Here is a 15342-nt window from a genome sequence, read left to right as displayed (position 1 = left end):
GATTCTTAGATGTATCCTGCATTTTGGAAGGCGGTAGTTTCTGGTTGAATTTTTCTTTCAAAATATCTTTATGCATGCAATTTATATCTCCAAGTTACTGCTTTTTTCTTCATCATACTCTGCTTTTCACACCATAGCTTACCAAAAACTTATAAAGTATGCTTCATAAATTAAAAATCCAGGGAAGAAGGTCAATTCCAAACGCTGAAACTATATCAGTAGTTTGGAATCTAAGGTTGAAAAGGACTGAATGTCAGTCATTTAAACTGTTATTTCAGTGACAGGTTAGTTAACCAGTGACACATCAAGCCAGATGTATTAGCAATATAGATGTAATTATCTATCTGACTCTAGAAACATATAAGAAATAACAAATGTTTTCTTTGCTCTATATCCCGCAAATAAAAGGTGTCAGGGAGAAGAGAGTGTACGCCGTGTTTGGTTAGCATTTATGTAATTGCATGTTTGGTTAAGCATAAAAAATGTACTTATAAGTAATAAAGTAAAGTTACTTATTTTAAAATCAATAATTCCTCACGGTCAAAATAAGCAACTTTTTTTATATAAGTAATAAAAGTAACTTTAACTAAATATTAGAAATGACAAGTTAAATGTAAGATGAAAAGAAAGAAATATGTTGATCCATGAAGAAGGGGTGACTGCCTGGTGCTACTGGTAAAGTAGTGATGGCCTTGTGTGAAGGGGAGGTGTCGTGGAGGCGACGATGAAGAGTGGTGGTGGTAAGGGTGTGGCAGGAGTGATTCGAGAAGGTTCTGGAAAGTAGAGTTCAGTAAAAGAATTATTGTTGTCAATGCAAGTATTAGGAATCACCAGGGATGGTCATTTCAGGATGGTGAAGATGTTGCTGAAGCTAGAGCTGTAAAAGAAGGTTTCTTGCTTTGTCAATCAATTGGTGTCCACTTGGTCGACGAGCAATAAAATTGTTCTCTATAGAATCAGAAAAAGAAAAGAGAGAGCTCGTCAATAAGGTGTATGGATTCACTGTATTTCCTATTCTAAAAATGGGAGAACAAGAAAATCCTAATTTGAACATATATTTTGGCACCAAATAGTTAATATATTTCGACATAAACATTCACCTTTACACATATAAACCAAGATATGCTGGGGAAAAAAGAAAAAGAAGTTGTTGTCAGTTGTGGTGGTATTGCTGTTGTTGCAAGCTAATGAGTTTATAGTATGCACCATCTTTGTTCTCCACGAGAGAAGAATGAGTCCCTTGCTCTATAATCTTCCCATCTTGCAAAACCGATATTTGATCTGCATTTTTAATGGTGGATAATCTATGTGCCACCACGACTGTTGTTCTATTCTTCATCAACCGGTCTAAAGCTTGTTGCACCAAGCGTTCTGATTCCACATCAAGAGCACTAGTGGCTTCATCCAAGAGCAAAATTGAAGGGTTCTTCAAAATAGCACGTGCAATTGCTACTCTTTGCTTCTGCCCGCCAGAAAGTTGAACACCTCGCTTGCCAACCTTAGTTGAGTAGCCCTCCGGAAGGGCACTGATGAAACTATGCGCATTAGCAAGCTTTGCTGCTTCAATAATTTCTCCTTCCGTGGCTCCCTCTTTACCATAAAGAATGTTTTCATGGATTGACGTGGCAAAAAGAGCCGGCTCCTGTTGGACCAATCCGATGTGTTTCCTTAAAGATTTAAGCTTTAGTTTCTTGATGTCTTTGCCTGCGTAAATTTGACAGCATAAAGCGTTATATAACAACTCTTTTACATTATATGCATGTTTCGAAGAAAGGATAGGATACTACTTAATAGTATTTAGAAAGAAAAGCTAAAATTTGTTCATTATAAAATGTACTTCAAATAATGCACTAATAGTTATCATTTTCCAAATCATTTTAGTCACTAGAATCGAGCCTTTATATAGCAAAAGAAACTTACCGTCAATCAATATTTTCCCATTTGTTGGATCATAAAATCTGAGTATGAGAGAAATTACAGTGCTTTTCCCAGAACCACTTTGTCCAACTAATGCCATACTTCTGCCAGCATGCACTTGAAGATTGAAGTCCTTGAAAATCAAAACATTAGGTCTCGAAGGATAGCTAAATTCAACATCCTTGAGCTCAATTATGCCATCTACCCTGGTAATCTCTTCTCCAACATCACTTATAATTTCGGTCTTCCGATCTAACACTTCAAATATGGACGCCACCATTTGATTCCCCTTTAGGAGGTCTGGTGCCATAGCTAGTGTCTCACCCATAGACAAGGCCGTTACTATCAGAACCATAAATGTTTTCATGACAGACTCGAAGCTAGCAAGTTCCTTTCTCATCAGAACTGAACCATACCTAAAAAATTTAGGAAAGATTAGCCACATTTTCATCTAAATATATTCATGGATCAAATCAAAATCAAGTCTCTTATAATGTTTCACTTAGTATGCCAGTTTTTAAACAGTCTTAACTTTATTGCTCCAATAGAATCCTCATTCTTTATTTCTATGTCAACAAAAGATGCATGGTATGCAGGTGACAATGTTTTACAATGATTTCAATTTACTGGAAGTTTATCGAGAATAATGCTTAACCTCTTGATGTTCTTATGCAGTCCGTGACTGACGTTTATACATTTTTTACATTTAAAATACCTTACTCTGACGTGACGTGCAACGTTTGTTAAGATGGTTTTTGTTTTGGAACAACTTTTCTGCTGAAATTCTAAAAAATTGAAGCAAAGCAGCATACCATAAGGCAAGCCCGTATGACGAGAATATGAAAAACTGTGAGAGTCCATAAAATATTCCAGCACTCTGACCACGTCTGCATGAACCCCGAGATGGTTCAACAAGCTCGCGAGCATAAAGATCAAGTACCTTCTTCTCCGAGCAAAATGCTGCAACAGTTCGAATGTTACTGACAGCCTCACCAGCAAGCATGTTAGCTTTTAGATATGCCTTGTTCAAGTCACCAACATAGCCTTGCATGAAAAGTTTCTAAAACAAAGCAAAGATAAGTCGCTGAAGTACATTATAAATTTTCTCAACCTGCTAAATTGGAAGTGGAAAGAGTAGATACCTCGCTGATATGACCACTAATAATCAGCGGATATGTGGCCATCACTACAAGAGTGAGCCTCCAATTCAAGATGAAGGAGATAATGAATGAAGTGACAACCAAGCCTACATTCTGTAACAGGATTGTAGAACGATCAACCACTACAGTTTTCAACAAAGTTGCATCACTTTCTAATCGTGATGCTAGCATAGCACTTTCATTGTCCGTGTCATCAAACCATCCTATCTCGTTTCTCAACATAGCTGTAATTGAACAAAGGTGAATAAGCAAGCACGCTTTACAAGGTCCAGATAATGATGATAATAATACATTTGAATTTCTTGAGTATTATTGAGTTATTAGGACACCATTGTTCTATGTCTATATTTCCAATTTTTTCCCAATTACTAAATTTGTCTTTTTAGTGACAAAAAGTTTCTATGAATTCGTCCAAAGAAAATAACTTAAATCCATATAATTCTTCAAATAATGTGGCATACTGCAGTAGTAATTATATAAATTGTAACTGGCGTTGCAAAATGCCAAAGTGGCTATTGAATTAGCATTTACCAGTAAACATCATTTTTCGAACACGAAGTGTAAGCCGTTCTCCCATGATCCCAAAACATAGATGTGTAATAGCATGATTAATGACAGTTATCACAGCACCCCCACAAAAGAGGAAAGAAATTTTCTTTACTTCACGGCGTGTTGTGTCCCAATCCATATAGTAGGACACAAGAGCTTGAGTAACTCCGAGAGCAAAAAGAGGCATCTGAGCCCCAACAATAAATGCACATACGGTGCCAAAAACCCCATAAAACCAGTCAGGACGAACCATCGAATACAATCTTCCAGATGGAATATATGGCGGTGTAATATTATCTGGTCCATTAGCACCATATCTGCTTATAGAATTCTCAGAACGAAAACTGGCACCATGACTTCTTGTAGTTGTGCGGGATAATTCACGTGAATACCTTATGCTACCTTCACGTGAGTTCCTAATGCTGTCCAAACAGAAGAAATAATGTTCAAAATGAATAATAAGAGGCATCTAATAGGTGATTTGGCATTATCAAAATGAAATCAGTCCAAAGGAATATCATGCTTTGTATTGGCATGTAACATTGTCAAAAAATTATTATACATAGTATTTCTTTATAGTTAAATTTTCAAAAAAATAAAAATAAAACTTAAGTTGGGATAGTTACAAATTGTCATCATTGTCTACAATTTCAATATTTGAGTAAAGCTAAATGTATATCTGCAATTGCCCTTCAGATGGGTAAAGAAATTAGTCGTAAACTAAATCGCTTTAGCTATTGAACTTTTCCTGAGGAGAAATATAATACTTGTGCAATTATAGTCAAATAAGAAAATATCCCATAAGGTGAATTTCATACCTGTGAGGTTGCCCAATGGCAGGTCCATGTGATGGGAAGCGACATGAGGAAGCTGTCTCCTGTAGTTGAACAAGTGAAGCATAGGCACTATTTGGGGTTGAGATGAGTTCTTCATGGCTTCCAGTTTCTACTATTGCACCATTTTGGACGACAGCTATTGTATCAACATTTCTAACAGTAGATAGACGGTGAGCCACAACAACAATTGTTCGTCCCACTATCACCCGATCGAGAGCCTCTTGCACACTCTTCTCAGACTCTGCATCTAGTGCACTAGTTGCTTCATCCAACAAAAGTATTAAAGGATTTTTCACTATTGCACGTGATATTGCAATTCTTTGTTTCTGTCCACCCGATAGTTGTATTCCTCTCTCACCCACCTACAAAAAGTATCCACAAGTCTGTAAAATTTGTTCTCGTTTCTCTTATATCCTAGGAAACCATATATAAAGTCAACGAGCTCATCAATAGACTCAACAAACTTTATGCCAAAATTGACAAACTCAAGTGATAAAGCTACCCAAGGGATCAAAATACATCTATATCTCATGAACAAATACAAATAAAGAGATAAATATAACCTGAGTTTCAAATCTATTAGGAAGATTGTTAATAAAATTGATAGCCTCGGAAAGTTTTGCTGCGAGTGTTATCTCTTCCATTGTGGCATCATCTTTCCCATAAAGAATGTTTTCCCTAATGGTAGTGGCAAAAAGTGCAGGCTCCTGATTTACTAATCCAATTTGCTTTCTAAGCCACTTCAGATCGAGCTCCATAATATCAGTTCCATCTAATAGTATATGTCCAGAGATGGGATCGTAGAAACGTTCTATCAAAGATATAATCGTGCTCTTCCCAGATCCACTTCCTCCAACAAGGGCAACAATATTTCCAGAAGGAATATTCAGAGAAAGTTTATCGAAAATCAGCACATCAGGACGGGATGGGTAGCTAAATGTTACGTCCTTAAATTGAATATGGCCATCTACTTTTCTCAGTCTCCTAGCATTTGTGGAGCTGGTTTTGCTTATCGTATTCCTCTCAATCATCTCAAAAATGGGATAAGCAGATGCCTTTGCCCGAATAAATGCTGTAATGTTTGGTGCTGCTTGTCCTAGTGACCTGGAGAATAACAAAAGATGTTGGTTGTTTTTGTTATGATGATAATCACAGATGACATGAATGTGACAGAGAACCATGTAATGTAGTTCTCTCTTGACACACAGTGAAAACCCGGAAAAGAATGAGCATCCCCAGAAAATATTGGTGAATAAAATGTTTCAAGTCTAATTCTCAGTAGAAGGTTGATTGATCATGGAGGATAATATTAGAGAAATCACATTTTTCTTTTGTAGGAAAGTAAGATTTAATATGTGAATGACTAGATATATTCTAGTGAATGCACAAAGCAAACCATCGACCAAATTGATACCTTGTTGGTCACTTGAAGTGAAAATCAATTGTCGTCGATTGTTCACGTTGAATGTACTTTGAAATATAAGTGCTTTGGAAACGTGAACAACGTGATTTCATAATGATGACATTTGAATATATTAGAAAAGAGAAAAGCTTACAGGCCAGCAATAACAACGTTGAGCATGGTCGTGAAAGACTCTCCTCCACTGGCAATATTCTTATGTACAACAATGCTAGTGTACCAAACAAGCAACGACCATGAAAGGAAAAGAACACAGTGCAAGGTTCCCAGTCCAAGGCCTGTGGCCAAGCCTGCTTTCTTCCCATACTTGTACGTGTTAAACAGAGATGTTATATATGAGTTCACTGCTCTCTCTTCTCCTACAAATGCTTGCACTGTTCTGACATTACCAATTGCCTGAAAAATGCAATAAATCAGAGAAAGGATGCATCGCATACTTGTGTATCCAGAGAACATAATTCATAATTCCTATTTAATTCTTGGAATGATTTCATACAAAAAATTGAAAATAATCCGCACATACCACATAGTCATATCAGAGGAAAATTTATTATCCTTATGTTTCACTCTGGTTCTTCTAAAAAAGGAAGTAGCTTTTTCTCGACAGTATAACACTTGATATTGTCAAGAAAGGGCGTTGACTTCTTTTGTGCTTTAAGCTAAGCCAAACATGCTCTTAGAACTAGCAATTATGTGACATATACTCTAATTCATTGTTGAATTTTCTGCTGGAAGCTATTGGTAATATGATATGCAGGCTTCATATTTCCTTATCAGCACATTCTCTAGTCCTATTGTGGAAATTAAAGAATGTTATTTCACAATCTCAGGCCTACCTGTATCTCATCATATCCAGATAATAGCCTAAAATTTCTCAAAGTTTTCCAAATTGTAGTCCTGAGTATATTGATTATAACTATATAAACTAACAGTTGATGGTAGAATTTTGCTCTAACCCTACTTCAAATCTCATCAAATCATAATATTAAAATAAGTTCTAAATAAATCCTACCCTTCTAATTCAAACACAAAGAATCTTCATTGCCTAAAAATAAAATGCCAAAAGAGTCCCTCAATTAAGCATTGGAGTGCCCTTGTGGGAATCTGAAAATACCTGGATAAATTAATAAGTCGAGCATTTCCGACCCAGCAAGCAAAACTAGTGATTTTCTTGGTCTTCAAAGGTGTATAAAAAATGCACATTAATTTACAAACATTACAGAGAAAGAGGGACAAACCTCTTCTGCAATTTCTCCTGCTTTTACATAGGATTTGCGGACTCTGGCAATAAGGCCAGTGGCTACATAGGCATAGATAGCACCAGCAAATGCAATCAATGGCACGATTGATAGAGTAACAAGACTGATTTGCCACACTCTTATGAAACCAATAGCGAATCCTGATATAAAACGGCTGGTGTAGTGCATAAAATTTCCTACCTGTACCGTGCACCCATTAGCAAAAATGATGCACAAAAACTCATACACTGTCCCGGATCTTCACATGCTTGTCATGAAAATAAATCTCACTTCATGTTTTAGTGCTACCAATTCAAGTTAAAATCTAACTTCATCAAGATTGAGGACTAATTTGTTCTTTTCTAAAGTTTTAAGATTGACTTTATACTTGAGCAATAAATTAGGGACTAATTGTGAAAATTTTCCTATTTTATAATATTCTATGCAAATTTCTCTGCATTGATAATTTCTGGGGCAACGACAGGGATTTTCCATGAAGTTGAGAAGTATGGCTGGGATTATAAACATTCTCATTCCTTGTCTCGTTTTTGCGTGTACTTAAATTTTTAATACTACTTTTTAGAAACATTAAACTTAAAAACATGATTGAATTAAAATAAAATAATAATATAAGAGTCGAGCACGAGTTTGTGACGGGGATCATGTCCCCTGTTTCTCGACTAACCACGTAATCTCCACCCAAATCAAGGCATAGGCGGGATACTTTGTCTTTCTTGAATGTCGTATTATAATCTTAACACTCCCTCACGATGATAGTTCATCCGAGAACACAAATTTTAGAATTGAATTAGTCTCTTCAAAGTTAGACATATCAAATTACTCATTTAAACTAATTGAAAGATTATGCCTCCCAAGGTGTAGACAGAGGCGTACCCAAGGTGGTTCCCTAGGGTCATTTGACCCTCCAGTTTTTTCAAGTTTTTTTCCGTTTTGTTTCTATTAGTTTTTGGGCTCACTATGAAATTGAAATATTATATTCTTAATATCATTTTGAAGTACTCACAATCTAGTATTTTCACGTCGTTAATGTTGTGCGAAATGACCAATCGTGACAAATATTATGATGCGTCAAAATAGGCAATTCCAAACTAATATTTCGAGAATTTTGATAACAAACTAACTTTAAATTTTTTTCGATGATTATACGCTAGTCATATCCATAAATCTTCTATATCCTCTCAAAACTCATTTCGAGAACTATATCATAAACATATCGAAGGATCTAAATGAATATCGAAAATAGATAAATGTACGTCGAATGTGTATGCTAAAAAGAGACGTATAGCTCGCATTTTTTGGAAAAAAATCAATTATTTTATTAATGTTTATTATTTTTACGCGAAAAATTTCTCAATATAGTTTACATCATTTTATTAAGAAATTTTAAAGTCGTATGACGTCAAATTTTATTTTTTTTGAACGTAAAAATTCTTAATAAAATTTTTATTACTTCATAGGGATTATAAATTATTATACTACTTTTTCATCTTGATTATTTTTATATCTTAAAAAAAATTCAATCATTTTTAGAATTTTTTTTTATTATTGTTACATTTTCCTCTCGATCAATTAATTTTTTTTTCAAATGACGTCAAAAATTCTATTAGGAAATTTATTATATTATTTTTTTAAAAAAAATTAATTGATTGAGAGAAAAACGTAACAATAATAAAAAAATCCTAAAAATGATCACTTAGGCGCTATCTCATTAATCTTGAATAATGATACATGAAGATCTCAACAATCTTCCAAACAAGCATTTTAGTTCTTGCATTCCTAGGCCTAATCCACTCAATAATTTCGCGTAATCGCACAAGTCAACATCACATATAGTAGAATCTAAACCCTTGGTTGATGGTCATTATTCGGGGAAAAAAATGTTTTGAATAATAATTTTTAGGAGAATATATGGTTAAAAGGTAGGGAAAATTTTTTGATATACTTGTAAAATATTTTAAATGTGTGGTTGAAAATAGTCCTATAACAAACCATAAAATAAATTAAAGCGTGTCAAATAGGCACTAAGTATTTGTTTGGTAGTTCAAAAAGTTAATAAAAAGTTGATATCAAAGTCAACAATTAATTTTAACTCCACATTTCATTGGACACATAATTTTATCAACTTTTCAATAATAAATTCCATAATACATTATCAAAATTTGCTAAAATTTTTATTAAAAATTTGTCAAAAACCCCTAATTCTGTGTCAAGTGTAGCCATCTGCATAGAGAATAAATATTGACGGGCACATGAATTGCCATCTATATATCCATTCTATTCATTCAAACAACAACCAACACAATTATAACATGACCGAACCACTACGTAGGACAGAGTGATCACCCCATCGAAGTTTTTCTCTGAGTAAAGGGTAACTTTTTTTTTTTTCTTTTTTTGGAAAAATAACAACCTAATTACTATGTCAGTTTGGGAATTATTTTAAATTATTGAGCTTTGTAGAATATTAACTTTTAGGTACAGCCTAACATAATCGAGACAATGCGTACCTTTTCAGAAATGGCATCTTGAACAACAATGATATCAGTGGTGATAGCAGAAATGACTTCTCCTGTAGAAGCTTCAGTGTCAAAATGACCAATGTCTTCATTTAACATACACCTCAAATATTCCATTCTCATTTTTGTGGCCTGCCTTTCCCCAGAATGCATCCAAAAAGCCACCTCTGTAAATAATTTTTTTTTTTTTTTGTTCATTCTACATTAATTATATGTAATTGCTAAATTTTGAAATAATTTAAAAATTTCTTACCTGTCCATGATGAAAATAGTATGACTATACTCAGATATACCAAATCCAATGAATACTGCAATACAAATATACTTGTTAATTGATCGCAAAAAATAAATGGAAGCATGAAAAATTAGCGATACTTGATACCTTTGCGACTTTGTGAGAGGCTTCTTTTGGGAAGAGATAAGCCAAGCCGATGATATTTATCAACTTTCCGAAGAAAATGAAGAAGACGGGGACGGAAGCACCATGCGCACAAGCACCAATGGATCCTATAAACATGAGAACATAGTCGTAAGCATCAGCAAATGCAAAGAGTTTAAAAAACGAAACTTTCTTGTTGTCATCTCCTTTCGTCTTCCCATCCGAGAATGAGAATGGATTCTCTTGGCTACTACTCATTTCAGCCTCAACCCCCAGCTGGAAATTTGCATATATGGCTAGCACTTCCAAGTAAAAGTAGTAGTTTCTTGAATTGGAAGAAAAATGGGATTTTAGTAGAAGAGATTGCTCGCTAGAACAGGCATTTATTGAAAAGATGAACCAACTTTCATGGACTCGATTATTACGTATATATCATGTTCAATCTTGCTATATGTACCTCAAATTTGACATCATTGTGAGGTGACAACTTTTTATGCATTGAGTTTAACAAATATTTTAGACAATCAATGACACAGATTTTGCCCCAATTTCGAGTGTCAAACTTGTTGTACACAAGGAGTGTACAGCAAGTTTAATTCTATCTTGTTTGGAGAGATAGTTGGGTTTTCAAATTTATTATGCAAATGACTCCTCACCATCACGTGTATAATTGCATTCCTCGTGTTTTGTTTTGTTTTGTGTTTGACACTCGAGATGTCAAATCGTCAATTGATTATTGATATCGAATGATGCTATCTAGAATTGGACCTATTGGTGACGTAAGAATATCAATCTAAATGGCCACACTTGATAGATTCAATTAAATAAATCATATGACATTATATATTTACATTTAAGTAAATCTATCATTTAATGACACACAGTTGCCACCTAAACTGATATTTGAGTACACCAGTGATGCTAAACAGTATACCCTTTGATATTCACACCACACCATACAACACTTGGTATTTCTTTTTTATTTTATTTTTTTGTCATGGTACGTTGATAAATAAAGGAACATCATGCTCCTGTTTGATAGGGATTAAAATATATATTTTTATATAATTTAAAGTTGACAATTAATTTCAAATATATATTTCATGGGATCCCCAACTTTTCAACCACATATTTCATTAATTTCTATCAAATTTGACTAAAAATCTTATTTTAATCACCTCCAAACTAAGGCAAATTTTGGTTTGTAACACAAGTTGTCCCTCTCATATTCGGAAAAGGAAAGATTTTTATAGATTTTGGTGGGTAGTCTAATAAGAATTAATTTAGATGTACTTTCCTAGAAGACAGTATTGTTGACATTGTGTGATTTGTCAAAATCTAAACCACTAATTATTTAAAATCAATGTATAAGAAATTACAAACTTACAAGAATGTCATTCATGATGTCAAATTTCATGTATATTTAGCAAGATTGGTCTAATAAACCATGTTCCCTCCTTATTGACGAGGTAGTCTACACATTCATGTCCTAGTTTTAACGAGTAATCAACATGCAAGGCAATGTTTGGATTATCGGCTTTGTCGGCATAGTTAAAATACGGCTACTTTCATGCTAATCATGAAATTTAATATTTTCAATAAATTTTTCTTGTTTTACTACAGTTTCTCAATTAAATTTCATCAATTTTTCTACTAGAATGCAAGACCGCAGCAGAGTAGAGCAGCTGTGATGCAATCCTATTGCCATGGGCTGAGCGGTGAATATCAAATGAACCAAGAACCTTTCACAAAGCATTTCATTTTGTCGAGTTCTATTGTCTTTTGCAATTCCATACGATGTCTTTTAAGTACGATATTTCATTAAAATAAATAGTATTTAAAAAAGTAATCGAAGCGAAACAATAAAAAAATATCAGTAACTACTTTAGACAAAATAAAATTTGTGACATAGAAATTCTATCAAACGATCGGACATAACTACTTTTTTTCATGAAAGTCATAGCATTAGGAGGTGCATTTAATTCCTCCACATATCATTTGATACCCATTGTTCAACTAATAGTGTACTATCATTACCTTATGTTGTCACATGTTGGTAATTATATCTATGGCTTAGTTTGGAAAATCATAATTATAACTTCTATATGTTTTTAGTAATATAAGGACGCTTTTCTTATGCTTGGTTTTAACTAGTAAACATAAGGGGGTTGAGTGGACAAATATTGTTGGCAAATAATTCTAAAATTTTATGTTATTTTCTTTACGTTTTGTTCTTAACCATAATGCAAAATGTTTAACGAATGGAGTTTGATTAATCCCAAGAAAAAAAAATTAGAGAATTAGCTTTCACACTCTCTTTTACTTCTCATTTTCCGCAATGGAATTAGCTTGTAGCGCTAAAGTAATGAGTAATACTAATAGTAGTTTTGGTGTTAACCCCACACGCTTTAATTAATTTCATAAGATGCATAATACACAGTCCACTTGATATTCGTTTAAACAAAAGTTTAAAGCAATCAGCAAGATCCGAAATGAGTGATAAGTAGGTTGATAGTACTTGTAGATCCTACGAAATGTATTGAAAAAAAAAAAAAAAAAAACCCAAAAAAAAAAAAAAAAAAGGGGGTATCTAATTTTTCGAGAAGTACTTTTCAACAATTGTGAATGATCAACTTCTAATAACTTTTTTATTTTAGTTGTAAGATACTTCATGAGCCATAGCTGAAATAAAGTTTTTATTTTAAGGAGAAGATATCGAATATCTAGAATTTGACTTGGATGATGTGATTATTGCTTGCAAAAAAATGTTTGATATATTATTTTTTATTATAATATTTGAATTTAACTAATAATTCTTCAATTGAACTAGTGATCCAATATTGGCATATACATTATGCACATCATAGTAATTATTGCTTAGAACTAATCGAAAATATTTGGAAGAAAATCTCTTAGTTAAATCTTCTTAGTTTTCATGATGCAATAATAATAATAATAATAATAATAATAATAATAATAAAACAAAAATAAAAACAAAAACAAAACAAAACAAAAAAAAAAACAAAAACAAAAACAAAAGAAAAAAAACACAAACAAAAACAAAAACCCTTGAGATTTCACGAAATTGAATCCCTTTTGAATGAGCTCTGAACAATTTTTATCTATTAATAACCATTTGATCTTAGGGCCACTGAAGTGATACCCGACTGTAAATTTCAGGGTCTCGTTGGATTAGTTGAAGGGGAAAATTACATGGTACCAGGTACTTAAAGACTACAATTCAAAAGCCAGGGACCAAGTTTCATTGTGCACAAATCAGGTTTTGACATATAATATGAACCCTAATTTTATTTCCACCCACTTTTATTTCATTCTCACACTCGCACTCTCACTCTTCCTTTCCATCTTCATTCTCTGTCAGATGACGCCGTCGCTGGAGATCAACCTCATTTCACTTCACCGTCGCCAGTACGTTGCTACTGGAATGAAGAGATCGGAGCCTGTGATGAAGGCTTCGATCTTAAATTCCTTCGATTAGCGGAGTTTCTCCGACAATTTGCTGTGACCGATGGTTTACGAGGTAGATGTGTTGTGAACAATTCTCCGACGATTTGCTGTGAACGTCGCTGCTCGCGGCTCTGGTTGATTTTTTCCATGGTTTTGATCGTTGGTAGATTTGACGGGTGGAGGTGTGTGTGCCTGTGCGGTGGTGTTGCTGATGGTATGGTTAGGCAATGAGTGGTTGAATTTTTTTTTATTTGTGTTCTGCTAGTTCGTGTGCAGTGGCTCTGGTGGTGGTGGTGCCCCTGACAGTGGCTGTGTACGATGGTGGTGTTGTTGGCGGTGGTTGTTGGTAGTGGTGATTTTGGGTGAAAACGGTAGTGAGATTTGCATAGGTATTGTTATTGTATTTGGTGGTGGCGGTTGTTGTGGTTTTTAACGATAGTGGAGGTGGTGGTTCGTGGTTGGAGAGCTGGTAGAGTTGATTGCCCAGGTTTTTGTTAGCAATTGATTGGATCTGGTGGTTAAATGTTTGGCAGTAGCGGTGGTAGTGGCGATGGCAGTGATAGTGATGGAGTGAGGGTGGTGGTGATAGTAGAGGTGGTGGTGGATGTGACCCACTGTTTGACCCATGACCTTAAAATTTGATAATTGTGACCAACAAATTCGAAAATATGTGACTAATAGATAATCTGTGACCTATAATTTTTTAATCTGCGACCAATGATGCAAACTGTGACCTATAAAATTTTTGATTTGCAATCTCGAAATAATTTATGACCAACAAAATTTTTGATTTGCGACCACGAAAAAATATATGACCAACAAAATTTTGATTTGTGACCAAGAAAAAATTTGTGACTTATAATTGGAGATTTGTGACCATAATTGCGTAACCGTGACTTTTATTATATTTAAATATTAAATATTTTTAATTAATTACATAAAAACCTGATTTTTGCATAATTAAACTTAACCACTTTAATTTTGAAGTGTACATACTTAAAACATGGTTTGTGAATTCTTCCCTAGTTGAAATGCACGAAAATTGGCCCGAATATCCACTGTCATAAAAAATATATATATATATACACACACACACACACAGACACACACACACACAACTTTTCTCAAAAACTTTGTCAAATAGTTAAACCCCTGTTTTGGGTCAATTATTTATTTATTTATTTATTTATTATTATTATTATTTTGTTCAAGAATTTATTTTTTCAAAACTCATTTTTACTCATTCCCCAGCCATAAAATAATGTTACAAGTAAACTCATTTTTCATTTTTTTAAACTGCACATTCTCCAAAAAATATTATTTCAAAACACATTTTCCCTCAAAATCTCATTTTTATGGAGTCTAAACAAAGGCTAATATACAAATTGGCTTATAGTTGTTGGTAAACTTTTTTCTTTGATTTTACAATCTTTGATTATATTTGCTTCTTAAGAAAAAAATATTGATCCATTATATACGTATGCATTTTACATAAAAACTTAATTTTGTGATTTTTATTTTTTTTGGTTAATTATTTACTCCTTAAGAGAGGATGTCTTTCTTTGGGGACTTGACTACATCAACGTTAAAACCTTGATGATGTGATCCCCAATCTCTTGAACTATCCTATTAAGTTTTCATTAGAAAATAAAAATATAGAAAAATACTTTTCAGCTTGATATGGTTACTCAATGAAGTTTGTGTTGATCACAAACACAATTTCACCATGCTCTTAAATTCAAGTATATATACTAAGTCAATGTTTTGTAGAAATTAAAATCTAGATTTTAATCTAAATCAAAGTAAATAATTCATTTTAATAACGTATTTCATGGATC

The 15342-nt window shown here is 33.6% G+C and overlaps 1 protein-coding gene across 2 annotated transcripts; it reads right to left on the bottom strand.

Annotated features, from left to right (window-relative positions):
* Nucleotides 1-978: 978 nt before the first annotated feature.
* On the bottom strand, nt 979-10455 carry LOC111408119 (ABC transporter B family member 2-like). 2 transcript variants are annotated; one of them, XM_023037915.1, is made up of 12 exons: nt 10040-10455; nt 9911-9965; nt 9649-9824; nt 7121-7321; nt 6019-6278; nt 5026-5566; nt 4445-4824; nt 3609-4048; nt 3060-3301; nt 2730-2977; nt 1921-2333; nt 979-1704 (listed from the first exon to the last, which is right to left on the bottom strand). In XM_023037915.1, exons 1-12 carry the CDS (start codon nt 10292-10294, stop codon nt 1154-1156), a joined length of 3762 nt encoding a protein of 1253 aa, XP_022893683.1. In that variant the 5' UTR covers nt 10295-10455; the 3' UTR covers nt 979-1153. The 2 variants fall into 2 exon arrangements, with proteins under 2 accessions (XP_022893683.1, XP_022893682.1); XM_023037914.1 differs by lacking the exon at nt 10040-10455 and having other exon boundaries at nt 9649-9789; nt 9911-9943.
* Nucleotides 10456-15342: the final 4887 nt, after the last annotated feature.

Source organism: Olea europaea, chromosome 13 (assembly GCF_002742605.1).
Source record: "Olea europaea var. sylvestris chromosome 13, O_europaea_v1, whole genome shotgun sequence".
NCBI classification, from domain to species: Eukaryota; Viridiplantae; Streptophyta; class Magnoliopsida; order Lamiales; family Oleaceae; genus Olea; species Olea europaea.
Note: the sequence above shows the minus strand (reverse complement) of the source record. Positions and strands in the feature narration are given on the sequence as shown.

Coding starts and splice junctions, on each gene's coding strand:
- LOC111408119 (XM_023037915.1), bottom strand. CDS start 10,294: ATGAGTAGTAGCCAAGAGAATCCATTCTCATTCTCGGATGGGAAGACG. Junction 9,966..10,039: donor CCTCTCACAAAGTCGCAAAG/GTATCAAGTATC, acceptor TTTGTATTGCAG/TATTCATTGGATTTGGTATA. Junction 6,279..7,120: donor CAGGAGAAATTGCAGAAGAG/GTTTGTCCCTCT, acceptor TGCATTTTTCAG/GCAATTGGTAATGTCAGAAC.